Genomic DNA, 27,975 nt, shown 5'->3' on the forward strand with positions numbered 1-27,975 from the left:
TGCCATGTTGTGTGAAATAAAAGAATGGGCCGGTATAAACTCCCGACTATCCCAGTGTCCCGGACCAGCAGTTTTTTTGTGTCAAGAAAGCTGCTAAATGTTTATGAATATGTTAATGAGGTTTTCATTTCTCTACTTTAAGATTAAAAAGGCCTCTCCTATACTGTTTACAGAGAGAGGACTGGGTGGAAACGATGTCATGTTGAAGTCACGCGTTTTCCGTTTACCGCTCGAATGGCTGCTGGGACGTGTAGTTCTACTGCTCCCCTGTACTTGCCGAATATAAACAGTTTTGAACTACAAGTGCTGAACGGGTAGCGCAGTCGCAGATGATGGGTCGAAAAAGCGCATGCGATTCTTAAATGATTCCAGGACCCCACCGGTGTCGTCGACCGAACCGCGAGGAAATTCTGTTACCCCGGTAAAACCGACGTGTCTTTGCTGTTCTTTTGTTGTGCTTTTTCACGCCTTTTCGACTGCAGACCATTGCTATTCAAACAAAGCAGCAGCGTGAGATAAAGAGTCACTGAGCTTATATCTGCTACTGTACGACAACTAACTGCTTAGAAACACGCCTTAGCTGCTATCAACTCTAAAATGTCTCATGTAAAGCAAACAGTTAATAACTTCACGTTGGTATTGGTAAAACATGAACGTGTTCCTGTTGGCGTATTGAAACTGATATACAATTTGAGCAAAGTTGAAATTTGCAGTTAGAACTAATTAGAGGGTTTACTGCTCCTGCAAGTGGTCGAAGGTTAACGTGCATTTGTAGTATGATAATCAAGGTTAGCACTGGCAGAAAAATTAATGGCAGTTAAATATAAAATTTAAAAATGTGTGGAGATTTACGTCTCTTTTTTGTATATTCCTCTTTTTCAGGGAAGACGTGGAATTTCAAAATGGCAGGTTTGTCACTATCTGTCTATCTAAAGAAGGGGTGGGCTGCAAAGTACTTGGAATACAAATTTTACACCCTGCAAAAACCTTCCAGTGGGCCACATTGGACCCCTGTAGCAGGCCAGTTTTGGCCTCCAAGCCTCATGTTTGAAATCTTCTTATTTAAAGTACAACTCCACTATCCCTCAGTTTCTCTCTCTCCCTCCCTGCACTGTATTCAGATATATTCAAATAAAAAGTATTACCATGACAGTACTCTGATGATGTAATCTTGCTTCTTGTTTCAGAGCGGGCCAATAACTTTCCACCCCTGCCCAAGTTTGTAAAAATAAAGCCATGTTTTTACCAGAACATTGAAGAGGAAATACCTGGGCCCCACCAGCTGCTGGTGCACAGAGTCTATATCCTCTGGATGAGTAAGTGTCTTCAGTTTCTTCAGAACAGGAAGCACATGGATTCCTTCCATTTTTGCAGAGAAAGTACTGATTTCCCTTTCTTTTTTTCACGCATGCTCATCTCTCCTCTTTGCAGTGTATTCAGGAACACTGAGCGTAAATTTGATCGGATGTATTGCTTGGTGGGCCGGGGGTGGAGGTGCCACAAACTTTGGCTTTGCCCTGCTTTGGCTCATCCTCTTCTGCCCCTGTAGTTACACCTGCTGGTTCCGACCACTCTACAAAGCTTTCAGGTCAGTTATCATTTAGTAATTGCCACAAATTTATGAGCAGCTTCTGGTTACACAGATGCATAAATTACAACTTCAGCATAACATCAGATGTACATTAAAAAGTTCTTATAAATGGAAAAAAGAACTCAGATGATGCATTATCAAAGTCAAATGTTTACCCAGGGAGTAAAACTGGCAGAGAGAAAAACGAAAGGTTTTCAAGCATGTTCCAAAGAAGAAGGTTATAATGAGCAAAGGCTCTACGGCAAAAACTGTTTTGTTTTGTTTTCGAGTCTGGAATGCTTAAAAAGCAGCAATAGACATAATATAGATCAAGGGAAAATAAAAAGTGATCTGTATCTAGCTTCATTATTCCAGAGCTATGCCAAAAGGTGCAGGTTTTACTGGTTCCACTTTTACTCTTCACTTTTCTTTTTTTTTTAAAGAACACCCCTGTTATCTTTCCAGGGCTGCAGTTCCAGTTAATTGTTAGCGGCTGCATGAATTCTTAAACCCAATAGTTTTCAGCATTGTACACAAATAATTAAATTAAGTAATTCAGGCCCATGTCACAGAGGCCTGGTTTGCTAACCCAGTTAAAAAAACCAACCATTAACCCAGTTAACAAAACTGGTGAGGGGAGAAAAAACAATCGCACCCATGGATTATGCAGCATTATATGCTGTTATTTGTATTTCCTTTGCTGTGGGCAATACTAAAAGTATTGTAAACAATAGGGTCATTATATATGAGTTTTAAGATCAACTGAAGGTTTTTCAGGGTGCTTTTAGAACAACCCGATAATAATGAATTACAGTACTCGAGCCTACAAATAAAGATGCATGAACTACTTTTTCACCATGACTCTTAGACATGACAATTCTAATTTTAGACATATTGCGCAAATGCAAGAAAGCAGTGCGGCATATTTGGTAAATATGCGCATTGAAGCACATATCCTGGTCAAAAATGACTCCAGGATTCCTTAGCCAAGGTAATGCCATTCAGAGTAAGTATCTGGTTAAACACTGTGTTTCTAAGCTTTTTAAAGTAAAATAAACTTGGTTTTATCTTAATTTAGAAGCATTAAATTAGAAGACATCTAGGCTTTTTATGTCTCTTAAAAAAGTCATAGCTTTGAATCAGTTAGATGTTGAGTGAGCTTAAGAGAGCTGCTTGCACCACGTGTCAAGAAAAATGGTCTAAAAGTATTTCCTGAAGATTATATATCTCATTCAAAGCTCTCAGTTTCAAGGGTTTACGTACTACTTATATCTGCATGTGTAATTTTGTGTCAGTATGCTCAGGAAAGATGAGGAAGATTATGATCGTATCCACCAGGGACATTTATGTTTTTGTTAGCATTTGCGTGCATGCATGTATGTCACTCTCTCTGTAAACATGATGGCTTAAAAAGTTTATCATAAATTATGGTAAAACTTTCTAAGCGTGTGGAGTGGCGTCATATCAATAATCCATTAAAATTTTACTTCCCTCCGCCAAGGTCTTTAAGGTCAGCTTAAGGATTTATTGGTTGAAAATTGACCAAAAGCCTTTTAACTTAGAAACTAGTGTGGGGTGTGTTGTCAACATATAGAACGTACTTTATAAAGATTTATAATATCATGTTACAGTTAATCTCTGACCTTTCCTTCAAGGTAATAGATTCATCTGAAGCTCAAAGTAATAATAAGGCTATATAGAGATATTTAAAATGACAATCGGTTTTCAGACTGACCAGAACATCTTGGCATGGGATACTTTTTGTGTATATTTGATTAATTTTATTATGAATTTGATCTGTACATTACAGTAAGAGGTTATAACCTTTAAATGCAGAACAATTTGAATATAAAGGACATGTTCCTGAATAAGTTATTTTGTTTTTTGGGGTGGAGGAAACAAACTTAACTTGTGATGAAAAAACTTTTTCAATTGGTACTTATTACCAAATAGTTTTAAAAAAAAAAACTAAACAGTGAAATGAATGCTTCATGTGTACTATATCCACATGAATTCAAGGTTATCGGATTACAACATCCATAGCTTGAAGCTTCTAGTTGAGCTTTACAGCTATCTCAATTAGGGATGGACCGGTCCGATACTGAGCTAAATTACTGGATCGGATATCGGAGAGAAATAAAAAATGTAATCCGATCCATTAAATATCACAAAAGCACCTCAAAAAACTCCAGCTCATCACTTTAGCACGTCGGAGCAGTATGCGTCACGTGATAGAGCAGCTGGGGCGTGCGAGACCTCTCGGCGGTCTGGTTGAGCATTTGGAGCCTCGCTACAAAACCGGAATTTCATCTCCGAGAAAGCTATCCCAGAGAAGTAAAGCAAGTGTGTAATTTCATCTCTGAATGTTTGTAAAGCATTCCCACATTAAGCTTAAAAACCCATATATGGAGGGACTACCTCTTCTTCTCTCCCTCCCTCTCCTGCTGCTACTTCAATCATGAAACTGATCAATGATCAGCTGATCGGCTTTTCTGTCGCGAGTCCCGTCTCTCTTGTTTGTTTATCGCCCACTTTGCGCCAGAAACAGGAAACTAGCGGATAAACAACAGCAGCACATTTAAGCTTGATAAGCTGTTGATAGAATTTATTTAATATTACTTTCTACACCAGGATCCTTTTCTACGCAGCTGACGGCTGGTAACTGTCCAGGGGCGGATCTAGTAAAGTTTAGCCAGAGGGGCCGATAGGGCATTAACAGGGAAAAGGGGGCACAAAGACATACTTTTCTTTCTTATTCTCATTTAAAATGTCTAGCTTTTAATAAATAACTATCAGAATCTTACAACCAAAGTTTTAATCTGATGTAAAATGTATAGAAGTCCATTATTGTATATAGTAACTATTAAGTCTAATATATACCCTTGTAAGCTATAGCACTCTTTCCTTTGGGAAGGTACCATCTGTGCAGTCTGCAATTCTGTTGACGAAAGATGTTGAATCTATTTAATTATTGTAGAAAAATAATTGATTTCTGTGCATTTGTTTTACACATGCATTACATTAAAGTTGATTACGTCGATTAAGCATCATGAGGCGGAGGGTTCCCTTTTTTTTTTTTTTTTGCTGGGAGTTTGCAACCCTATTAGTTAGGTTGTTTAATATTTCTGCTAAGTACTCTTTAAAATACCAGAATAGGGAGGATGGAGCAGGTTTAAGTTTATGAGATTGATCAGTGTTGCTGAACTATGAAATATTTGGGGTGCAGTGTATTTTTTGCATACAGGTATAACAGAATAGCTTTAGTGTTGTTGTTTATTTAAAATTGAGTATGAACTTATACAAAATGCAGCAAGATATTTAAAAAAAGAAAAAAAACGTTTTATTGGTTAAAAAATACACTATATTGGATTCATATCGGTATCGGCAGATATCCAAATTTATGATATCGGTATCGGACATAAAAAAGTGGTATCGTGCCATCTCAAGTCTCAATCTAGTTTTTCTGGAACTAGAAATGACCATATTAAATCAGTGTGAAATACCAAGTCACCACTAATGCCAGCAAGGGTCCGTAAATTTTGTGGGTGCATTATTTGTCAGATAATTTTCTTAAACATGCTCTAAAAGGTATCAGCATAATGGAGAGGTCTAATTCAGTGATTTGCATTTACAGTGATAAAGACTAGCAAATAGCAGTGTAGCAAATAGTGAAAATAAAACAAATCTAATTTAAAGAAAAAGATTATTCATCATTTTGAGAATAAAGTCAAAACTTTGAGATTAAGGTCACAATTCTATTTTGAGGAAAAAGTCGAATGTGGAGATTACAGTTGTTGTTACAAGACAAACTGCCACGGTTGCAATACCCTCTGAGTTAGTAAAATCGTTCTTCAGAATCGGATTTGGTAACTAGGAAGAATATGATTTCTCTTTTAACACATAATCATATTGTGGCGATAAGTATAAGGACATTGAAAAGATGGTCAGATTGAAAAACTTTGAAGTAGATTTTGAACTTTTTCTCAAAATAGTTTTTCGGTTTAATCTTGAAATTTCAACTTTCTTCTCAAAAGTATCGGCAATATTTCTTTTCTTAATGCAGCCCTAATACTCATAGAATGAACTCTTTAGAATGGACTGAAATCAACCCAACCAGTCGCAGCAGATGGCCGCCACTCCCTGAGCCTGGTTCTGCTGGAGGTTTCTTCCTGTTAAAAGGGAGTTTTTTCTTCCTACTGTCACCAAAGTGCTTGCTCATAGGGGGTCATATGATTGTTGGGGTTTTCTCTGTATGTATTATTGTAGGGTCTACCTTACAGTATAAAGCGCCTTGAGGCGACTATTGTTGTGATTTGGCACTGTATAAATAAAATTAATTGAAATTGAATACAAGCCCCCAAAAAGTTTGATCAGCTCTGACTGTGCTGCTTGTTTTCTGATTTGAATTTGCACCCATCTTTTGAGTTTACTGAGAACATTTCCAGCTTTTCTGTGACTTGTTCAGTTCAAAGCACCATGTTTCTCTGCAAATATGTGTGGTAGTTTGACTCAAATCTTGCCAACAAGAAGGAAGAAGCAACTTTGCAACAAAAATGGAAAACCTTCGGGCTTTTTTTTCTACTGTATCATCTTTGTATTTTCTTTTCTTCATAGGGCTGACAGCTCGTTCAACTTCATGGCCTTCTTCTTCGTCTTCTTCCTTCAGTGTGTCCTGGCCCTCATCCAGGCCATTGGCATCCCTGGTTGGGGAACATGGTAAGTTGAACCAAACCTGCTTTGAACACCGCATATGTTGGCTGCTAGTTTATTTATTTATTTATCTTATGTTGTTGTTGTTTTTTTTATCGGATTGGGTCACGAAGGTTTCTCTCTGATGATCAAGGCAGCTGGAAAATGTGCTTTTCACCACACATGGCTGTTTCTCATCTGTTCAATAAAAAAAAAATCATGAAGTTAACATATAAGGAGGTGAAACATTTCAAACTGTTTTAAAATTGAAAATAATTGCCATTTTTAGTCTTTTATCTACCCAGTTGTATGTAAATACGGAATGTAAGTGCATTTAAATTTTTTTAAATTTTCGATTTATTTTGTATACATTTGAGCTGCAGAATAACAATGTGGTTTAAATTTTGTGGATTTTTTTTTTTTTTTAAATTTCACAAAGTTTTTATGAAGTGGTGTTTCTAAACAGGTTTCCTGTATTACTGACATTGATCTGTTTTTAGAGACGTTGTACTCTCATTGGCCACATTGTTAGGTACACCTGTCCAACTGTTTGTTAAGCACTTATCTAATCAGCCAATCACATGCCAGCCATTCAATTCATTTAGATATGGTCAAGATGACGTGCTGATTTTGGCGGGGGCGGGGGGGGGTCATTCGTGATATCATTGTTATAGCAACACTGTGCCTTTATGTCCCTCATGCACAACAAAAAGACATATCTGACAGTGAGAAGTGTATTCCTGCTGCTGAAGATTTGGTAAAAAGGGAGCTACTCTAACACCCCCAACATAGCGCAATACTTTTGGAAAATATGCTAGAAACTTGTTCCAGCTGAAGGGAACAAACTTCTTTTCAACACTTGCGGCAAAAACACACTGTGGAGTACAACCGGGCTAGGGTGACAGGCAAGTAGGAGAGATGCTGGCAGCTGTGTACAGTCCAAAAGTAAACAAATGGTTCAACCAAACATCACTGGTGCATAGCTAGTTAAACTGCGTATAGACAGGAAGAGCAGAAAAATGGATGCAAATCATTGACGTGGCTATATATAGTTTGGAAAAGTACATGATACCAGTTTAAATGGTGGAAAAGGAGGCTGTTATGCAAATGGTTAAAAAGACCAAGCCACATTACAACATCCCAGATAGAAACTGTCTTTTTTTTTTCTGCATCAGAAATATAATTACATTGTGGCACATTTTCTTAAAATATAGTGATTTAATTTTGAGGCTATATTGCCCCCAAATTTAAATGTTGCATGGTTGTTGGTGCCAGACAGACCGGTCTGAGTGTTTTAGAAACCGTTGATATACGGGGATTTTCCCACACAACAAACTCTAGAATCACAGAGACGGGTCCCAAAAAGAGAAGATATCCAGTGAGCAGCAGTTCTTTGAATCAAAATACCTTGTAGATGACAGAGGAGAATGGCCACACTGATTTCAGCTGATAGAAAGGAAAACTAACCACTCATTAAAATGAAGGGATGTAGCAAGACCACTGTAGGGAAACCTCCTGCCAGCTAAGAACAGGAAACCTGAGACCATAATTCACACAAGCTTCTCAAAATTGGACAACTGAAGATTGAAAAAATGTTGCCTTGTCTGATGAGTCTTAATTTTTACTGCAACATTTGGATCGTGGAGTCAGAATTTCGCATGACGGCATGTAAGAACATGACAGTGAATTCACTGTGCTCAAATGGCCTCCACAGTCACCAGATTTCAATCCAATGGAGCACCTTTGAGATGTCGTGGAATGAGTCTCATCATGGTTGGTCAGCAGAGAAATCTACAGCAACTGTGTGACGATATCATGCGATTATGAACTGAAAAGTTTCCAGGACGTTGTTGTATCTGTCACCTAGAATTAAGGCAGTTATGACAGCAAAACAGGATCTAACCTGGTACTGGTAAGGTGTACCTAATGACCATGAAGGTGGCCAGTAAGTGTAGGTCAAGTAGTATCTTTTTTTTGTTGTTGTTGTTGTTAACATAAAACATGACAACAGGGGTGGCTAAAGCTCAGCAAGTCATCTACTAATTGGAGGATTGGTGGTTGCTCGTTGGTTGCTCCAATCTGTATGCCAAAGTATCCTTGGGCAAAATACTGACCCCCATGTTGCTCTCTGATGCGTTCTTCAGAGTGTGAATGTTAGATAGAAAACACTTGGGTGTAGAAAAATGTCTGTATGAATGGGTGAATGAGGCAAGCTGTGTAAAGCGCCTTGAATGCTCCAGTAAAAAGAAACACTCCATATAAAAACCAAGTCAGAAAATTTTTAAAAATGTGGGAAGTAATAATAAGAATGATAATAAGACTTTTGGTCGATGTGTTAGCTGATCATTGCTGTGCTGTTTGTCGCTATGCCTCAGTTCTCACTGCTTCGTGGCTCTTTTTTTTTTTTTTCAAACTTTAAATTGCATTTGTATTAAATCCACTTTGCTAAGTGCATACTGTCTGATTCACTAACCCATAAAACTCATCTCACTCTCACCCTCACCAACACAACAAAGCGGCTGGATTGCAACAGTGCTGTTTTTCAGCCAAAATGTGGGCTCCGCTATAGTGATGCTTATCACAACTCTGCTCTTCACTCTGGTGACTGCTTTAATGGCACTGGTTCTCATTAAGGTGAGTGAACGCCCATGCTGAAAATGCACACACTTACCTTTACCTTTGTGTGGGTCAACATGCACACAGTTCCTTGCAGACACCAAAGCATACCAACAACTACCTAACACACCCACTCTCTCCAGGTGCACAGACTGTACCGTGGTGGTGGCGGTAGTATGCAGCGAGCTCAGGAAGAGTGGAGCACTGGGATGTGGAAGAGTGCACCGGTGAGGGAAGCAGGGTTTAACGCCGTTGCTCAGACTGCCCAAGGCCCAAGTTTGCCACAGTACCCTACGGCGGTGCCCAGCTATCCCGACAACAGTCATTGGTGATGACCAAGATTCGCCTCTAGGGGGAGACAGATAACTGGCAGTTTAACCAATGTTCAAGAAAGCACTTCAAAAACGCCATTTCTTTAATCCTTACATTTCAAAGTATACAGGTGTGTTTTATGAGAGGACAGAGTTTTATCAGAAAGCCTCTACACATGTGGTAGAGGACTATCCTTACATTATGCCATTCCATTTCAGCTTTGTTTACATCTAGTCCTTAAAATGAATGACTCAATTGGAAATGGAAAAAAAGTGAACACTTTCAAGAGTGTGTGAGAGATGTGTGCCTTATAGACCTCTATAAAAGGATTGTTTTTGTATATTGCCAGAATTGCATGCTAGAAATAGTGGTATGCTGAAGAGCAGGGTTTTTTTTTTTTCTTTTTTGCAAGAAGACAGTGTGCAAACTGGTGATTTTTTTTATTTTTTTTATTTTATGTATTTGGGCATAAATTGAGCTTATTTTTGATAGTCTGCTTGATATGTCCACGCTTGCCTGTGATGTACTGAAATGCGCCTTATTGTTGTGTGCAGATATTTGCATGTTTAAAAAAAAAAAAAAAGCCTGAACACCTGATTTTTGCCTTAACAAACACTGTCTTTAATTATTTTTTTTGTAAAACTGGATGCTTCAGTGAAGCAACTCATTGAGCCAAAACACTTTCCACTATTACGCCACGGGGGGGGGTCTCCGCCTCAGTATTTCACAATTCCTGTTGTTTCAAAGCTATACTGTTTGCTTTTAGTGGTCAGCGCCCTGCAGTGACAGCACCTTATCAGCTGTTGTCAAACTTCCAGTAACTTTCAATTTTCTCCCAGATAGACTGAATTATTGCATCTGGGGTCTACAGTGTGTTGCATGCAGCCTGCTATGGGATTCTGAATGAAGGGGATTCCCTTATTACAAATGAACTGATGTCATGTAAACAGTAGAAACTGGTACAAACCGCTGGCTGAGTGAACTAATGCATGCAGATGTGGTAACAAATTGTTTAAACTGACTGAATTTATTCCTACGGATGCTTGCTGAAAAGCCTTATTTAGAGGAATTATTGCATTTTTCTTTTTTTTTTCTTTTAAAGAAATATGTATATATGCTGGTAATGCAACACCATTGATCAAGATAAAGCTTGTTTGAAGTAAAAGCGCCATCATAGAGAACGGTTGCTCCCTCATAGATACACAACTTTTTTTTTTTCTTTTCAACATACTGAAGTGCCCTTTATGGCCAACTGCCAAATTTAATATTTTGATTTTTGTGATATTTGATGAGTGACTGATAAAATGGATATGGTGAACTAACACTGCTGCAGCATTTCAATAAATCTTATTCACATTGTGTCTGCCTGTTCCTGCTTATCATAAAAGTACATGTAATGGTTGGATTTATGTTTAAAATCTTAAAAATGAGTCAGTTCTGCCACAGAGTTTTTAATATAGAGTGAGTTTAAATCTTTTTACTTGAGTTTTATATAGAGTTTTTATGCTGTCTTTAAACTGCAAGCAAACTCATATGTATCCCAGTTCTGTTTTGATAGTCTGAACACCAAAAATCATGGAATGAGCTTTTCAGCTGTGATTTGAACCAGATGCCAGTGTGATTTATTGCAAGCAGTCCTGTCAGTTTGTGCAGCTTGTACATTCCTTGCCTGACTTCACTGTCTTGCTGTGAGACTCTAGTGAAGTGCTTCGGGGTATGAATAAAAGTATCTCTTGACATCCTAAAATTCCGGATGAAATCTGCTCCAGTAAAGCTCATCATGTTGCAATCCTACTATTCTTAAATTCAACTAATCCGAACTTCCTCATACAGAAGTAGCAGCTATTGCTTCACAAGAAGAGTGTGAAAATAGATGATTTTTTTACCTCACAGCTTTACCGCTGATGAATTCATTTCAGCAACACTATTATCCTTTAGCTTTTCAAATAGAGCCCAATACAGGATGTTTAAAACTAATACCAATATTTGGATACATTAGCTGATTTCCTTTTTCTTTCAGATGCATGAAAAAAAAAGAGATTTTGCCAACATTTGTTACATGAATGTACTCGTTTACGCTCCCACTGCTTAGATCAGATTGTTGTATTTGTAAATTCTGAAGACATTGGTTGCCAACAGGAAGTTGCTGTTTACATAGTTTGCCCACCAGGGGGCAATCTCAACACTCATAACAACTCTGTGTCTTCTTTTTTAACTTTAATTTTTTTGGCTGTCATAAATAGATACCAGCAGATTAGCAAATATCTATCAGCAAATAATATCAGTTTGCCAATAAATAGGTCGGGGTCTAATTTTAATAACTTAAACACCTCCTAGAAAGTCAGTAGTCTGTTGCTTGACTAAGACAGAGAGACAGACAACTATTTGCACCTATGGCCAACTGAGAACTGATAATTAACCTAACCCCATTTGGACTGTGGGAGGAAGTGGGAGGGAACCCACACAAGAACGTTTAGGAAATTCTTGCTGTGAAGTAATGGCGCTAACCACTGCACCACTGTGACCAAAGGACAGTATTACGGTGCATTTCACAAAGGCAAATAAATTTATGCCATATGGATCACACAATAACTCAAAGCCAGGTGTAAGAGAAGGAGCCTCATTTAAATGTTGGGAGGAAAATCGGGCCTGAGAGGGGAGAGGAATGAGGACAGCTTAAATGTTGAAGAAAGCCATTTCTGAAAGATGTAAACAATTCAGTTTAAGTCTTGCAGCTTTATTGTTATAAAATGTAAAACAGTAGTTGGCAGTGTTATAGCATGACTTATTTTCAGTGCTTTTTTAAAAAACAAACACAAATTGTACCTTTAAAAAAAAAAAAAGGAAATCTATTCGAATGCCCAGGCAACGTTTGAAAGATTACTTTGTAGTACTAATATTGTACATCCATATACAAATCTGCACTGTTTAATAATTCAGCAGAAACCCATTTCAACTCTTTCATACAAACAGTTCTACAGTGCTTGATGAAACATAAGTGGCTCTGCGCAATGGCGTTAATGACAGAAACTGAAAACCACAGAGAAGATTCGGGGATCTTCACTGCAATTGACTTTTTGTCCAAAACAAGCTGTAATAACTACGAACTCTGCATGTAGTGTTAATGATAATGATGTTTTCCTCCCCTACAAACCATATGAAAATTTTGGAAACATTAATATGGGAAGCAGTGACTGTGCGTTGCCTTCAAATACATTTCCCGGCTGTGCGAGACATTACTGACTTACTGATTCATAAGTGGATGACAATACTCTCAAAGTTCCTTTCATGAGCAAGGCAGCATGTTTCAAAGTTTGACACCGAAACTCTTGGATACGCTGCACCTCTGAGTTGTTTCACTGACAGAAATGTACACCCCACCCTCGACATCACAATGACATTTTTGTCTGTTTCTTATTAAGTGTACAGAATGCTTGGAATTAGAAATGTAGCTACACACCCACAAAAAGAAAAAGATTACCCCAGTTCACCCTAAATATAAAAATTCTTTTTTTTCTTATTGAAGACAGAGGTACAACATTGATTCACCTGCTCTGTTAGTGGAGGGTTTTATGCTTAAAAATAGAGGTATGTATGTAAAAGATTTTTTTTTACGGCCACCAGGAAATAAAAGAGTGATACAGACAACTGATCAATTACTGAAAATCATTAAAAATGTGATCAAAATGCTACATGTCCAGTGTTTTTTTTATACTATATTTACAAGACTTAAAAAAATTCACCTGCTTAAAATAAATAGTCCAAAAAGAAAAGGTGTTGGCTGTACACAATCTATTGCACAAAGCTTATTCACAATTTATCATTATACAAAAAAAATACATATAAAAACATTAACCACCAGTTAAATGTCTTTTTAGAGGACATGAGCTGCCTGGTAAGAATATGGAAATGATAGTCAGTGTAGGAAACAGGACACCAATCAAAAGAATTTATAATGCGAAAATCTTTATAGGAACCAAATCTCAGTGGAAGTACACCTATAGGAAGATAATTAGTGCACGAGTGCTGCCTCAGACTGAATTCTACACCTCAGCAGAGTCAAATCTCTGACTCATCATTTATGTATCCCAGACCGTCCAGACTTGAAATGTTGGCCATAGGTGGGAAGTGATGCTCCCCATTCCCTTTGAAGTCAACAGCAGGGTGATTATTATTGGCACTGTAAGGTCTCCCGGATTCAGGCCCCAGGAGCTTTACCTCTGAAGTTCTGTTCGGGATCTGCCTGTACTCAGTTGACTGCTTTCTCGCCTCACTTTCACTGGGCCGCTGTACAAACTTTAAGCGCTCCCAGTGCCCACGGCTCCAGATCCAAAATATGACTCCCATCAGAGAGAGGCAAATCAGGGACAGCATGGCCACAGCCACCTGTAGATGAGTTATCCTGCCACTGTCGTTTTGACTCGCAGGAGACAACGGTTCGTCAATGGTAAGGCCTGGCACTGGCCCTGGTGTCAAATGTATTGGTTTGTGAATAGCTTCTGTGGTACTTGGCACCTCTGTGCCAAAGGTGGGGAGGATCCCCGTTGTCGGGTCAGAGTAGAGCTGTAAACGATAAACCGCCACAGTCTGGTTGTATTTTTGTCCGTTTATCTCCTCTACTGAATCGCAGCTATACTGGCCAGCGTCTGTTTCAGAAGCACTCAGGATGAGGAGACCGCCACTGTAGATGTAGTATTTGTTGTTGGAGTGAAGTGTGTGGTTACCGAATCGCCAGTCGGCCACAGCCAAGTTAGAGTGAAGTTGGCAAGGCAGCTGGATATTGTTCTCTGGAATGAGGACCAATTCGACAGCTGTAACTGGATCTAAAAACACACAAACGCAATGTTAATCCAACTTCATGCTCATAAAACTGCTGCCACTCCAAGTGATGTCAGCACACGCCTGATCAAAGGGTGTCAGTGGGTTTCTCTCTATAATATTGTTATCTCTACAATCTAACGGCCCTTGTGCTTTCTTGGGTTCTGATTTAACACTAAATAAAAACAACTGAATTTAAAGTACCTAGTGGAGGACACTGTGATACATCTCCCTTCTTGAGACTCTGTATTGTATCTGGGGAGGGGGACAAAGTGTTGACGGAGGAGCACTGCTTGGTGGATAAATCCCAGGCGCAGTACGGATCTCTTGCAAGGATGCAGTCCACACAAGTCTCATAGCGGCTGCAGTTACTGACCGGCATCTGGACTGCACCAAAAGTTGAACCAGCATACACTTGGCCCTATAAGTGCACAACCATAAAGACTCATAAATATCAAAAGACTAAAACTGTTTCACCTTTAGCACAACTGAAGCCTCTTTACTGCCTGTAAGTGGCAATTAGGTGATGACATATTCAAACCAAGATATTAAACAGTATCTCCCAACCAAAACCCCAGCAAACAACCATAAACTGTGATGATGATGAAAACATGTGTAATGGACTTGTAATTATTTATTACCTCAGTGGATGAGAGGCGCAAGATAGAGATGGGCTCATGGTTTTCATACAGCTGAACCTCCTCGATGATGAACATCTCTCCGTCATAGTTCACAGCCTTCTGAACGTAACCGTTTCCTGTTACAAAGACAAAAAGCACAGACCGTAACTTACACAAGTGTATTTACCCATATCATTTGATGACCCTGCTACTTAGAACAAATCATAAAAAAAGCTAATGATTAACCAAGTTATATTTATTGCTTTAAAAGCCTTTACTTTGGACTCTGCAACAGATTTAGATTTACTTTGGGCATTTTTTTAGCCAAGATATTGCAAAAAATAAGGAGAATAGAAAAAAAACACACAGGTAATGGTGTGAGGTGGACTCAAACTCAGGCACCTGCAGCCAACTTCAGCATATCGGTCACCTGCCCAACCAGGTGTTGTGCAGGTGATGCCTTTATAAAGGGGCAAAACTGTGCCATCAGTTTTTAATGGTAAGCTTTTAACTAAAAAACACTTAAAATGTCATATTGTTAAAATCAATTGGTAAATTAATGGAAACTAGTATGTTCACCTCCTTTAGTTACATTATAACGACAATATAGTTGCGTTAAAGTTGCATAATTCAGTCTTTCTGATAAGTTCTGATCAGATTTAGTGAGAAACACAATCATACGCTTCACTGAGGATATTTGTCGGGGAGCCATTTGCAGTGCTCAAACTCTTTCCCAAGTACAATAAACTAATTTCTTTTTAATCAGCATATTTAGGAAAATTTGAATCCTCAGACAAAATTTATGTGGATCACTTCTGTATGTTTTTTCAGCTGCTAAGCTTCACCCAGAAACAAAATCCAGTTTCTATATTTGCTGTTCTGATATCTGATTTTGTTACTTTTCTCCTTCTGTGAAGTTTTAAAGCCATTTAAAAGGTTATGAATTCATTTAAAACTGCAGTATTGAATATTAAACTTTAACTAGTTTAAGAATTTTATGTGAGTGACATGTTTAACATTAAAAATAAAACTCAAGTAACTCACGCAGTACTCAAAGGGCATCTATGAAATCTGAAAAACACAGCTCTTTTTTTACCTGTGCCAATAAACATGACGTTATATTTCTCTCCGTCCAGGCCCTGCACGCTGTCCACTACAATCCGAGTCAGCGGAGCTCCCTTCGTGATCAGCAGCGGGCCTCCTGTCAGTGGCCGAACTGCTTCATCCATTAGAGGACGGTCCCTGATGAACTGGAGCGTTTTGTCTGGAAGGTCCAGAGAGCGATTCATCCCCATTTTACGCACCATATTATTGATGCACTGAAACACAAAAACTGCGATTTAGATTTTTTTTCTTCCACATCTATTTGCATTTATCTGGTTTTTCAATTTAATTTCTGCATGCAACAAAAGTCTATAAACACACCGCTCCTGGTCTGGGGACCGGCACCTCACCGGTGTACATCACCCATTTAACATGAGACGTCTCCACAGCAACAGAGGTTTTAAACTTTCCCTCATTGAAAATATCTCTAATAGCAGATACGCTGTATGCACACACAGCCGACTTCTGGGATAAGCTCCTGGAAAGGCAAAATAACAAGTTTAGGTGAAATTCAAACAACACTCTGAGACAAGTTCATATCAGCTGAGTCTCAACAAAATACTAGTTGCAACAGACTTGGTAGGTTTTTTTGTGTGTGTTAACTAAAAGCTCAGGATACTCCTCACATTCCTCAAAGCCAACACCCGCCATGAGCAATAAGAGCCACTGGATTTGTCAGCAAACACTTACGACTGCGGAGTGAAGACAGCATAGAAGACACTCTTCCTCCAGTCCTTGTGTCTGAGAAGGAAGACATCCTGGACAATGGAGGGCAGGCTGGGTTCAGACAGGGAACAATCCAGGCGAGCTTTCAGGAACGACGTCCATTTCCTCTGCAGTGTCCGCTGGCCGCCCATATCCCCCTTTAACACAGATACGGAGCACTCTGTGATGTGTGTGCGTATTCCCTTTAACAACAACCAGACCTGTGTCAGACAGGCCAAGGCTTTTGAACAGACTGTGTTCATTACCTTGCAGACACGGGCCACTCGTGACACTGAAACTTTTCTGTAGAAGTCGTACTCTATGGCATTTTCACTGAAGAACAAGTACACCTTGTCGTCGTCACCATCGGGACTATCAAAACTCTCATCCACAAAGTCCATGTAGACAAAGTTTGGCTCTAAAATCACAAATTGAATTGAATTGAACAAATTGAATTGAACACAGACAAAGAAAAAATAGAAGTCAACAGCACCACAAACACTAAAATGTTCATGGGGTACTATAAAATTTTAAAAAGAAGGGAGAGGAAGTCACCATTGAGCCAGGAGCTTTTAAACTCGGTACGAAGAGCCAAGTTTGAGCTGCGCAGAACAACAGGCTCAGAGCCCAAGAAGTTGATGGATGTGGCAGAATACAAATCGTTTCCTGTGAGACAGGAAAAAGAGGTGAGTGAAAATTCCTGGAAATCCATTATTCACTTTAAATTGTAACAACATCACATTTATATACAGAAAAATTTGGCATTTCGACAAATCGTACAGAGAATGCTGAATGAGCAGGTAGCTCTAGCAAATATACTCAGAGAGGTATTTTTCTTATTTATTTAGTGTGTGAAGCGAAGTCTGCACACAACTATCAAATCTTCATTCTGTGTCTGCCTCAGACACTCACCAACCATGAGGGAGGAGTATCTCTGAAAGGGATCGAAAGGACACTTGCCCTTCCCCTCCTCCGGCTTTCCCTGCAGCGTCAGCTGTCCTTTAGCAAACGTCTGTCAGAAACAAAGAAAGAGATAAAGCAAAGAGAGAGAAGTTGAGAAAGCTGTGTTTTATTCAGACACAATATTGAGACTGAGGACTTGAACTAGAAGCTTACCGTTTGTTCACATGCTTACGCAGTTAACTAAACTTGCATACATTTGCATAATAACTCGCTAAAGTGTCCAAACGAAACAAAGGTTTTCACATAGGTTTTCAAAACTCATATCCAGAATCACTGTAATTGTTTCTCTTAAAATCTTCTTCCAGAGTCTGGGGATACATAATGAGCATATTGTCTGCCTTTATTTATTTCGTTTGTTGTTTTCATAGTGCTGCAGGTTCACATAGCAACAGTTTAACACCCCATTGTGATGCAGCCGAGGCTGCTCAGTCCTCTGAAATTTGAGCGTCTTGCCAAAATAAACAGTTTTCCAAGACACCAACAACAGTGGAAGGAAATTTAGCTGACAATGACAGGAGAGAAATGTCTCAAAGCGTGCCCATTAACAACACTTCAGCATAAAGCGTAGCAAAATTCAATCCCAATTATTACTGCTTGAATTAAAGCAGACCCTGCACTTCCTTCTGCTCTGTTATGTCTATAATCTTTCAGCGGTGGATGCAAGTTCAGCATATCTACTGGCTGCTCAATAACCCTACATTCCAAACAGTGAGAGCAGATTTTCTGAATATGGTCATCTAAGACACACCGCACTAACACAGCAGTACCACATACCAGCTGTTCACACTGTTTGTTTGTGAGGGGCAGCCAATGAGAAGAAAGATGGTTTAAAGGGAGAGGAGCTTGTTTAAGAGTTGGTTGAACTAACAGACTCACATCAAGGAACAGTGTAAGATAAAGTCATCCAGAGCTGCACTAGTACAGGCCAAGAATAAATTATGAAGTTGGAAATGAGTATTACAGGTTCCCTTTAAGGAAAGTGATATAATTTTCATTGCAAACAAATCAACATGGGAAAGGACAGAAACAACAATGTGCATCAAAACACATATACATAAATGAGGAAATCAATGCCAGTTTTCATTCATTATAGTAAGTACTGTACTTTATTTTAAGGCAGTCCCTTCTACACTGTAGTACTGAGTACCCATATATTTGGATATTTAAAAAGAACATCTAACTGGTTTATGGAGTCACTGAGTTAAAAAAAAAAATAACTTCTCCATCTTCAGTAGGAAGGAGCTTTTCATGTGGTTTACTGTCAATAAAAATTCTCCTTTATGGACCTTATGCAAGTGATACTAGCATCAGTTTAAAATGGGTCAATGAACTAAACTCTTCACTCTTAAAGCCACACTTACCAGATAATCACAGGTCGGGCTAAACGCATTTGTACCACACACATACATTGTAGAGTCATTCACTCTGTGCAGGGTTCGAATGTAGTTGCGGCATTCCACCTGCAACAAGATCCAGCAGAGAGAATCCCAAGGTCAGAGCTTTGTTAGTTCAGCCGCAAAAACACAAACATACCGCATACATATAGTGACTGCACATGCTGTCCGGAGTACACGGTGACCAAAAGGTCAGGGCTGTGCACATGCGTTTTCTTCCTGTGCCTTTATTTGGACTCTCAGCACAAAGATATAAGCAAAGCACTTCAAAGAGAATTCCATGTAAAGACATGAAAAGGGAAAAAAAATCATTCTCATATAAATGATTTACACACGTGCTAAGATAAAATGTGTGGGGAAGTAAACAACTTTCAATCAGTGGTCATCTTTTACAGCTGCAGCAAAGCCTCCGAAGTAAAAGTTGTCTAGTGCAAAGCTTTTGTTTTGAACGACTTTACACAAACCTCTGCACTTTTTCCCTTGTACGTGCAGTCCCTCTGCTTATCCTCAGTCACCCGCCAATACACCTGCACCAACAAAACAAAAGAGTCTTGTCAAAGCATGCAGGAATGGTGTTGCAACCACACAGTAGTAGTCCAGTTACAACTTTCACAATTTATTGTTTTTCAAGACCTGTCAACGTGCTCTAAAAGCATGAACCTGTTAGCTGGCAAAGCACTCCTCGCCTCTGACTGTTAGACATGTTTCTACAGCTATGAACAAACAACAGAGTCCAACAGAACCATTATTATTGAAATATCTCATGCAAATGTGAAGTGGTCATGTAGAATGAAATGATGTGAAAACACTGTATGTAATGTGACCTAACATTTGGCCATAATTCACAGCAGAAAGATGTGCAAATATGAAATGTTTCTTCTCTTTATACGACAAACCTGACACAGTCGATTTTAGGGAAGATATTTAATATGCTGTGAATGATATCTGAGACTTACGGAAATACTCAGAGCAGCCTATCTGACACCAACAACCGTGCCACCTTCCAAGTCACTTAAATCTCCTTTCTTCCCCATTCTGATGCTCGGTTTGAACTTGTCTGCATGCCTAAATGCACTGAACTGCTGCCATGTGACTGGCTGATCAGATATTGCCGTTGCACTTGAACAGATACACCTAACAGAATTGCCGGTAAGTGTATGCAATAAATCAGTACTGTATACCAGCCTAGCTGTTGATTAACTATTGATTAACAACCTCTATTATTAGCTATTATCAGCTATTGCTATACTGCAAACCAGCGAGAAACAAAATGCTGTTTAATTTTTTTCATTTTCTTTGTAAAGTACTGAATTATTTCACTGTGTCAAGCCAATGCTATCACAGCATAACCTAAAAGAAAGTTAAGAACCATGAATACAGATCACATCTAGGCATGATAAGTCCAGCTTTGACAGGGCTACTGATTATTTGAGGAAATGGCTTCAGCGCTGTGGTAAAACATAATAAATGTTTAATAAATCTTCCATTTTTAATCTGCAGTGATAAAAAAGTTAACTAATTACTATTTCATCAAACAAAATGAGCAATATGGCAGCACCATCATGTGTATTTTATATGTACAGTATCTGACAGCTCTGCTCAGAGTGCACAGACTCCTCATGTTCTTACCGTAGCATTTTTAACTGATATGTTGCTCATATTCAAAGCATAGATGGCCTCTCTTGCCCCCAGCAGCATCACACCCAGGTCTTCTCTCATCAGCATTGTGGAGTAATTGTAGATCCCCTCTTCCCTGAACAACTTCAGTTCATCTGCACAGAGAAATCTGCATTACTACACTGTTTCTTTGCTTTATTTACCTCCCACATGTTAGCTACTGTGACTCCATGCAGCAGGAAAAATGCCCCCACAACAAAAAGCAAAATGCTAATTTACTGAAAACTAATAAACTTGTCCCAGCCAGCAGAAAAAGAGATGTTAAAGTTGCACTACTGGGTCATAAATCACAGTAAAAATATTCAAAACTGTTCTAGCTTCTACTTCTGATTCAGCCCACAAGAAGAAAGAATATGCTAAGAATAATTCTACGACATATTACTGGAGAGGGTGAGAGAATCTCTGACTCACTCTGGTAGGGCACGGTCTTTCGTGGCACACAATAGTCAGTATTGACGGCACTAACATGGAGCATCAATCCACAGATGATGCTCAGAGCTAAGAGAAGAGACATGGCTCAGAGTCCGGGTTTGTCTAAGTGTGGAAGAGCTGCAAGGTCCAGCTCCGCCACCAAAGCACGAAATCAGAGAAAGATCATGGTCCAAAGTGTCAGTCCAGATGTTGTTAAACTGCGGTGATGTCACGGTCCCGGACATGTGCCACTCTGGCACGAGTCATCATATTTGCTTACAGAAACCCTCTAGAGGTGAATCGTTCAGATGTTTAACCAGGAACGTCGAGTGCAGCTACTTGGTGGAAATCTATGTCGGTGTTAGCCTCCAGCGCAGTGCTAATGAGCTGCTGGTGTCCTCTCTGGAAGGAGGAGCAGAAGCCATACTGCTCAGCTAGTGGTGAGGGATGCTGGAGGAGATCATTTTCACGGCAGCCCACTTCTGGAAGAGATATGAAAACATCTATGAAATAATCAAAGAGACCCATGAAATAGAAAACCTGACTTTAATACCAAACCGGGAAATATTACATACATTAAAAGATGGCTACATTCCCTTGAAAAATTTAAATGCAAGCTGGTTTTTCTCCAACACTTTATTTCTTTTCATTTTATCTCTGTTATGCTTGATGATTTTTATGCAGGGCAATATAAATTTAAAATACCCCTACTATTATGCCTCTTCTCATTTATATGGACTTATGGACTCTACAAGATTCACTCTGCATGGCTCACAATTCAAAATAATCCTTTTTATTTTACATTATACTGGGTCCTCATGTAGCCCCCCAGTTCATCTAATGCCTGAAACAAGCACTTTAGCTCCCTTTATATATCTAAGTTTATCTAAGTGACAGCAAGCAAGACTGGGAAAAAGAGGACCACTTAAGATGAACACTTTGTTCATTTCCTGGAGAACTTCCTTCTTTCTTTCCTTTTTTTATTAATTTGGGTTGCTCAAATGAGCCAGATTAAAAATAACCAACACCTTTCAAGTTAGAGATAGTAGTGAAAATGCCAAGGCAGGGAAAAGTGTTATAAATGAACTCTTTCTCTTTGCTGACCGTTAAATTCTGAAAACCCAGAGAGTATGCTAAACAGAGACAAATATAACCATGTTTTTCTGCCAGAGATGTCTAGCACCACTTACAGCTAAAGCTATGACAACTCATAACAGTAAACTTCACAAAGGAAGCTGATGTTAAGTGAAATTCTGCAGAGTGCCGTATACTGCCCACCCACCCCCACTCTCTCTCTTCCTCCTGCACTCTGTATCTTCCTGTCCTCCTCCATGATAAGAACCTGCTTCCTCTGGACTCAGCAGGGTTCAAGCAGCAGCGGGGATCAGTTCAGGTTTGGGCATGCATGCAGATCACGGTAATTCACCGCTCGCGAGCTCCATCCCTACCCTGGGATTCATGTGGAATCGAGACTTACCACTTCTTTGGCGAGCTTCACTCTCTGTGTTTTGACAAACTGAGCGATGCAGCCTCATTCAAAATTCATCAAGGCACTTTAACTCAGAATAACACACAAAGCATATTCGAGACCAGATTCGCAAGGTAAAAAAAGAAGAAGAAGAAATAAATAAAATGGGGTATGCAGTACACAGCTGTGTTGCATGTTCTATTCAGATTTTAGTAAAAGTAAAAAGTAAAGATGCATCTTTTGAAACACGGTACTGTCCTCGCCTGTTGACAGAAACAAAAAATGACAGCATCTATATTTCCTTAAGAGACAGCTAAGCATTAACTCTCCTGCGTCTCTGAGCAGTCTGGGTTTTTTTGTTTTTTTTGGGGATGTGCATTTTGCAGCTAACCTGCTGTGCTCCCACCCTGTTGTTAGTTGACACAGTGGGACGAGCTGCTGCATGTACGGGACTGCTCCTGTGTTATCAAAGAGGTGACATGTTGCATGCTTTTCACCACAGCCTGTTGGGGGCTGAGGGTACCGTGGGTTAAGCGCCACAGCTGAGCGGAATAACTGAAGGTTGTTTTTCAGAGATTTTGGCAGATAGGTCATGATGGCGCAGACAGGTAGGCATGGCCACAATAACAATACAGCACACAACAGTTGTCCTTTCCTCTGGCTCTCCCACGCTTAACATAGCGTAAGGTGTGACAGTGCACTGCTGAGGGATTTACAACACATATGATGCAGATTTCCATTCGCAATGGGGCCCTTAGGTTATGTTTAGTCTGGAAGTCGCTTAATGAATTGACAAAAATTATATCAATCCTAAAAGTCTGAGAATTTGAAAGTAAAAAGGCCCCACTGCTTTATCAGTGGATTGTACGTTATTAATCTAAACGCATTAATTAGTTATTTATCGCATTAATTTGCCTCCTAAGGCAGGAGAACAAGCTGAAATTGCATCTTCATTAGCTAGTCACTGAGATAATGTTGTCTGTATCCATTTAGTGATCCCCGAGAAGCACACGCAGTTTATTTATTAAACATGTACTTCCGCAAAAAACAAAAAAAACCCTATACCTTGTTACAGATAAAATCAGTGTTTGACTGCGGGCTAACAAAACAAAGAGTGTAGAAAAATGAAAATTTGTTGTCATTTTTTCTTTATTCATAACTAGCAACAACACCTCTCACATTACCAGCAGTAGATAGCCTGTTAGAAGTGCAGCTTTTAATATTTTGATATAAAAATGCATTTTGTTCATTTCTTTGGTCATTGCTTCTCTTGCATGTGTGTGGACGCTGATGCATGTTCAGAGTCTGACATTAGAAAATGTGCTGAAAGCTTCTCTGAGCTTACCAAAAAGAAAAATCTGATTTTGTTCACTGCATACGAGCAGGGTTTGTGACACCGCGGGCTTGGAAAAAACAATCGCAGTCGAACAGGAGATACGAGTTGTATCCAGCTATTATTTACATAAGAAATCAAAAAAATAAGGGAAGAAGGAAGTAAAGATTTCATTTATTTTTAAAAGGTGCCGTACCTTTCAGGATTTCTTTTTCCTTGGAAACGACCGTTAATTTTACATTTCAGATTCATGTGAAGGATTTCTTTAGAATGCTTTTTTATTTTTAATCAGGAAAGACACGCCAATGGACTGTTTGACCTTTTTTGTCATAAGAGCGGGTTGCACAACACCTCTGCTCTACATAATGCCTTACTAGCAATACAGCCCCTAAGACTTTATGGCTTATTACACAGTGGCCTTTTATCAGTAGCACACCTTTATTAGTTCTGGTAAGTAAAATTTATGCAATTGTGCAGACTGGACCTAAGATGTTTTAACACCACATTTTAAATGCTGAACCATTTATTAACATTAAAGGATTTGACCTTTTGTACAGTGCACCCCAGCATGTTTTGATTTCCCTTATGTTTATTTGACACCTTAGTGACAAAAACAAAAATAAACCACCATCAGCGTGGGTGTGCTCTTCACTGAGGCAAAAGCTATGTCATGGAAGACTAGTGTATTATTTTTTTTTCATAAGGGCACGATGAAAATTCCAGTACGGCCAGCAAAACCTGCTTACGGACCCGTCACTGAGCACGCAGCTTCATTATGCAGCTCTGAAAAACTTGATATTCCCTTTGTGTCAGACTATAGAGCACATCTATAGTATTCACTCACTGACTAATACCGCTCATGCAGACAGTATACAGGACCTGCATGCAGTGAACAACACTTTCTAATCTCTGGACTTCTTTTGCTTCTGTTTAAAATAACTGACATTTAAAGCCTGAGCTGAGGTCAAACGGTACTCACAGAATTACCAAGATTGTGACTAAAACTGTTCCCTTGTATCTCTATACATCTAGATGTAAATGTCAGCATGTGCCTTCCTACCAAGCAACATCCTAAAAAGGTTAGCACAGGGACTCCAGGTGGGTTTTTACTCATCAATCAGTACAACACGAACAACTGTGGGTTCAAAAGCTGCACATGAACAAGTTCAATACACCGAAGAAGCCCCGCGGCAGTATCTCAAGACACTGGAACCACTTGAAGCATGTGGATATTTATAGCCTCTTTAGGAGCCTCCACGCTATCTCCAAAAACCCCTACAATGGATTCTCAACACAACTGCGTGCTGATAACAAAGTAAAAACCTCATGCAGCAGCATCTGAGACGTGCTCAGACTTGCATGCTGTTGTCATCCCTGTGAGTCACAAGACATCCAAAAACCAGTCAGTCAAACAGCTGGAGTCAGCCATGACTGCGTAGGCACAGGCTTTGGTGTACGCCCTAAATGACGGCACGCTGAGCCGTATGGGTGAGGTCTCCTTCGGCAGTAACTGATTTACCTCTGGCCTGACAAACTGTTATTCAGGTTTGATTCTGGTTGAGTCACTGGCTGACTGGTTGGTCGTCTACTGTTTCTTTCTACGTCTTGTTGCCATTTGGGCGTAAGCTGAGCTGTCCACTGGCAGGCCAGCTGGTGAGCTGGCTGTGATACAGTATTTCAACAGCACACCGGCCTAAACAGGAAAGCGCCTGTGGGAGGGTTTTCACCTCTGACACCCCGTGTGTCGCAGACTGTTGTTATTCACTGGAAAACACACCCCAGTTCAGCACCGGGTTATATTTTTGCAAGCTCACATTTGCTTAAAAAAGAAAAAGACCTCCTTCTTTTATCACAATGACAGCAGCTTCCCACCTTTTGTTTTGATATGCAGGAGGATTGTAATTAGCTGAGAGCAATACTTCAAAAACATGCAGCGTGTACAGTTTTAAAGCTACGGCCCAAATCACTGGAACTGCGCCAGAGGACAACTGACAATATCATTAACTAGAATGAAAGTGACAAGTGAGCAACACAATAACAAACGCAAAAGCCTATTTAATAAGATACTCACTTTTGTTTTGACATATCACTTGTTATTGATGAGACAAGAATGCCTGAGTCTTAATGCACGGATGAATGCATGCACGCACGCAGGCAGAAAAACACACACACACCCAGGCAAGTCTGTGCAGGTCGTAAAGTGTGGGGCACTCCTTTCTTTAGATTTAAAAATCAACACCAAGAATTTACTTCACAACTCTTACACTATTTTACACTATTACACTATTTTTTAGAAAAAAGGTGGGTTTTTTTAACTATCAGCTATCAGCTCAGAGTTTCACTTTGACCAACCAGCCATCAAAAACCAGAAGATAATTTAGATTATAATACCATAAAACATTACAGAGGACAAAAGGGAGCAAAGTACAAAGAATTCATGTCTCACTTTATTTTAATTATCACCGAATTAGTTCTTTCAGCTTTCTTAGAAACACTAAGGTATATTCTTACTGGGATGGTAAGAGAATCTTGATTTTATGGTAAACCTTCATTTATTGCCATTACAATGTTATTACTCAATTCAATTTAAATCTAAGAACTATCGTGTTAATAAACTGCTATGTGCAATATGCCTTCTGCTTCCCAAGCTTAGACCTTAAAAACCTGGTGCCAGCCAGTTACAATGTGACAACCATAAAGATGTTTTTCCTGTTGTGGTTTTCAAGACTTATCTAATCTCTGAAAGCCACTTTGCTGACAGTCTGAGTCGAAAGCAGTGGTTTTCAAACTGGGGGCACAGACTTAAAAGAAGACGGGTGGGGGTAAGCAGATGATGAATATGCAAAGAAAGAGCATGTTGGGAAAACTAACATGGGTTTGCTGACGTTGTTCTGCTGACCTTCACTAAAAAATTAACTAGCTTTCTTTTTTGTCCTTGTTATTGTTAATGATTGATAACAAATCTGAGTCACCTACTGATGGGGGGGAGTCATGCTAGGATAGGTTTGAGAACCGCAGTTCATGACAATCTGATTGTGAACTATAAGAAGTTATCTGTCAAATAAACTCCAAAGTCCTTTTGGAGATGAATCATATATATGCAATCACAGTGAAACAGACACAATCTGCATCACCTCCAGCTTAGAGCAGTGCAAGTGCTATTATCAGTGTGCAACCATGAACCCACTTAATGTAGCTGCAGTATGACAGCTACAATCGGGCAATCCCCAGAGCAAGTGAACTGACAGCCTTTCACTTCGTCTATCGTCTCCTCACTGAGCCACACACACTCATGCTGGTACAATTCTCACCATCACTAAACCTCCACCACAAATGCCCTCAGATATCCACTTCACCCCCTTTTAACATCAAGTTCGGTTCAGTGATAATGTGCATACAATGTAAATTTGCTGCTTTTTAATAAATTATTTGAGAATGTGTGAATTATTGATGCAGCAGTATTGATTTTTCTTTTTTTGTAGCTGTGTGTGCGCAGAGAAACGTTTCCAAAAGATTAAACATGCTGATGCTTCCTTCTGCGCACTATATTTAAGAACTGATTCATGTCTCTGAAGTCTGTGAATTATATGCTTGGTTTCCAGCGGAGGAAAAAAAAAAAAAAATCTGTGTGCTTAAGCTTTATAAAACAGCTTGGCTCGCGATTCAAAGCGTTTTCTCCTCCGGATCCAACCACACACTCGCTCCCGTAGCGCTGCTATATCTAATCCTGAGGGCTGCAGGGAACGCGCGACCCCTCCAAGTTTGATGAGCGCGTCGCGTCTCTCTCAGTGTAACACTATCCGTGCTGCTGCTGGTGCAAGAGTTTGTAAGTATATCCTACTACTGCTTACTCTAACGCCCCGCTGCTATTATTAGATTAGGATATCCTATAATCTTAAGGTAAGTCAGAGAATTTGCAGTGCGCCGTCTCTGCAACCTCTCCACCTCTCAGGTTGGCAATCCAATTCCCACAACAAGCCCGAGCGCAGTGGAAAAATAACACGCCCAATGGGACAAACCTGCACCAAAAACAAAAAAGAAAAGAAAAAAAAAACAAGTCAGCGGGCTAACTCGCACTTACCAGTAGTTGTCAGGTTTTAATATTAAACCGCTCAGAGTGCCGATGTTTTTCCCGTCTTGAATCCAGCTCCGTTCTTTTTTCAGTGCTCCACCTGTAACGTTCACTCCACGTCTAATTCCTGCAGGGAGTGATTATCCGACAGGCAGCTCTCAGCGGTAGGCACTGGCTGATCACGTCACGTGTTTGATCGCACCTTTACTTACACAGGAGCCGC

At 39.6% G+C, this 27,975-nt stretch overlaps 2 protein-coding genes across 3 annotated transcripts; one reads left to right on the top strand and one right to left on the bottom strand.

Annotated features, from left to right (window-relative positions):
• The first annotated feature begins 257 nt into the window (after nucleotides 1-257).
• Nucleotides 258-10,546, top strand: scamp4 (secretory carrier membrane protein 4). The gene is made up of 7 exons (XM_003439876.5): nucleotides 258-421; nucleotides 883-909; nucleotides 1,188-1,316; nucleotides 1,432-1,588; nucleotides 6,185-6,286; nucleotides 8,776-8,893; nucleotides 9,019-10,546. The coding sequence occupies exons 2-7, from the start codon at nucleotides 903-905 to the stop codon at nucleotides 9,205-9,207; spliced, it is 702 nt and encodes a 233-aa protein (XP_003439924.1). The 5' UTR covers nucleotides 258-421; nucleotides 883-902; the 3' UTR covers nucleotides 9,208-10,546.
• Nucleotides 10,547-11,903: 1,357 nt separating this feature from the next.
• Nucleotides 11,904-27,915, bottom strand: si:ch211-129c21.1 (semaphorin-4E). 2 transcript variants are annotated; one of them, XM_005478973.3, is made up of 14 exons: nucleotides 27,762-27,915; nucleotides 20,880-21,358; nucleotides 20,421-20,563; nucleotides 19,256-19,318; nucleotides 18,759-18,857; nucleotides 17,347-17,446; nucleotides 16,990-17,100; nucleotides 16,701-16,852; nucleotides 16,420-16,592; nucleotides 16,051-16,207; nucleotides 15,722-15,944; nucleotides 14,647-14,762; nucleotides 14,210-14,426; nucleotides 11,904-14,010 (listed from the first exon to the last, which is right to left on the bottom strand). In XM_005478973.3, the coding sequence occupies exons 2-14, from the start codon at nucleotides 20,980-20,982 to the stop codon at nucleotides 13,247-13,249; spliced, it is 2,421 nt and encodes an 806-aa protein (XP_005479030.1). In that variant the 5' UTR covers nucleotides 20,983-21,358; nucleotides 27,762-27,915; the 3' UTR covers nucleotides 11,904-13,246. The 2 variants fall into 2 exon arrangements, with proteins under 2 accessions (XP_005479030.1, XP_005479029.1); XM_005478972.4 differs by having other exon boundaries at nucleotides 20,880-21,361.
• Between the last annotated feature and the right edge of the window lie 60 nt (nucleotides 27,916-27,975).

This window comes from Oreochromis niloticus, linkage group LG23, assembly GCF_001858045.2.
Source record: "Oreochromis niloticus isolate F11D_XX linkage group LG23, O_niloticus_UMD_NMBU, whole genome shotgun sequence".
NCBI lineage: Eukaryota > Metazoa > Chordata > Actinopteri > Cichliformes > Cichlidae > Oreochromis > Oreochromis niloticus.

Bases quoted from the DNA above. Each gene is read 5' to 3' on its own strand.
- scamp4 (XM_003439876.5), top strand. The intron at 1,589-6,184 runs GTCAGTTATCAT...TTTTCTTCATAG, and splicing joins CCACTCTACAAAGCTTTCAG to GGCTGACAGCTCGTTCAACT. The intron at 8,894-9,018 runs GTGAGTGAACGC...CACTCTCTCCAG, and splicing joins TGGCACTGGTTCTCATTAAG to GTGCACAGACTGTACCGTGG.
- si:ch211-129c21.1 (XM_005478973.3), bottom strand. From the start codon at position 20,982: ATGTCTCTTCTCTTAGCTCTGAGCATCATCTGTGGATTGATGCTCCAT. The intron at 19,319-20,420 runs GTAAGAACATGA...TTGTTGGTGCAG, and splicing joins TATCAGTTAAAAATGCTACG to GTGTATTGGCGGGTGACTGA. The intron at 16,208-16,419 runs GTAAGTGTTTGC...TTGCCTTTCCAG, and splicing joins GCTGTCTTCACTCCGCAGTC to GAGCTTATCCCAGAAGTCGG.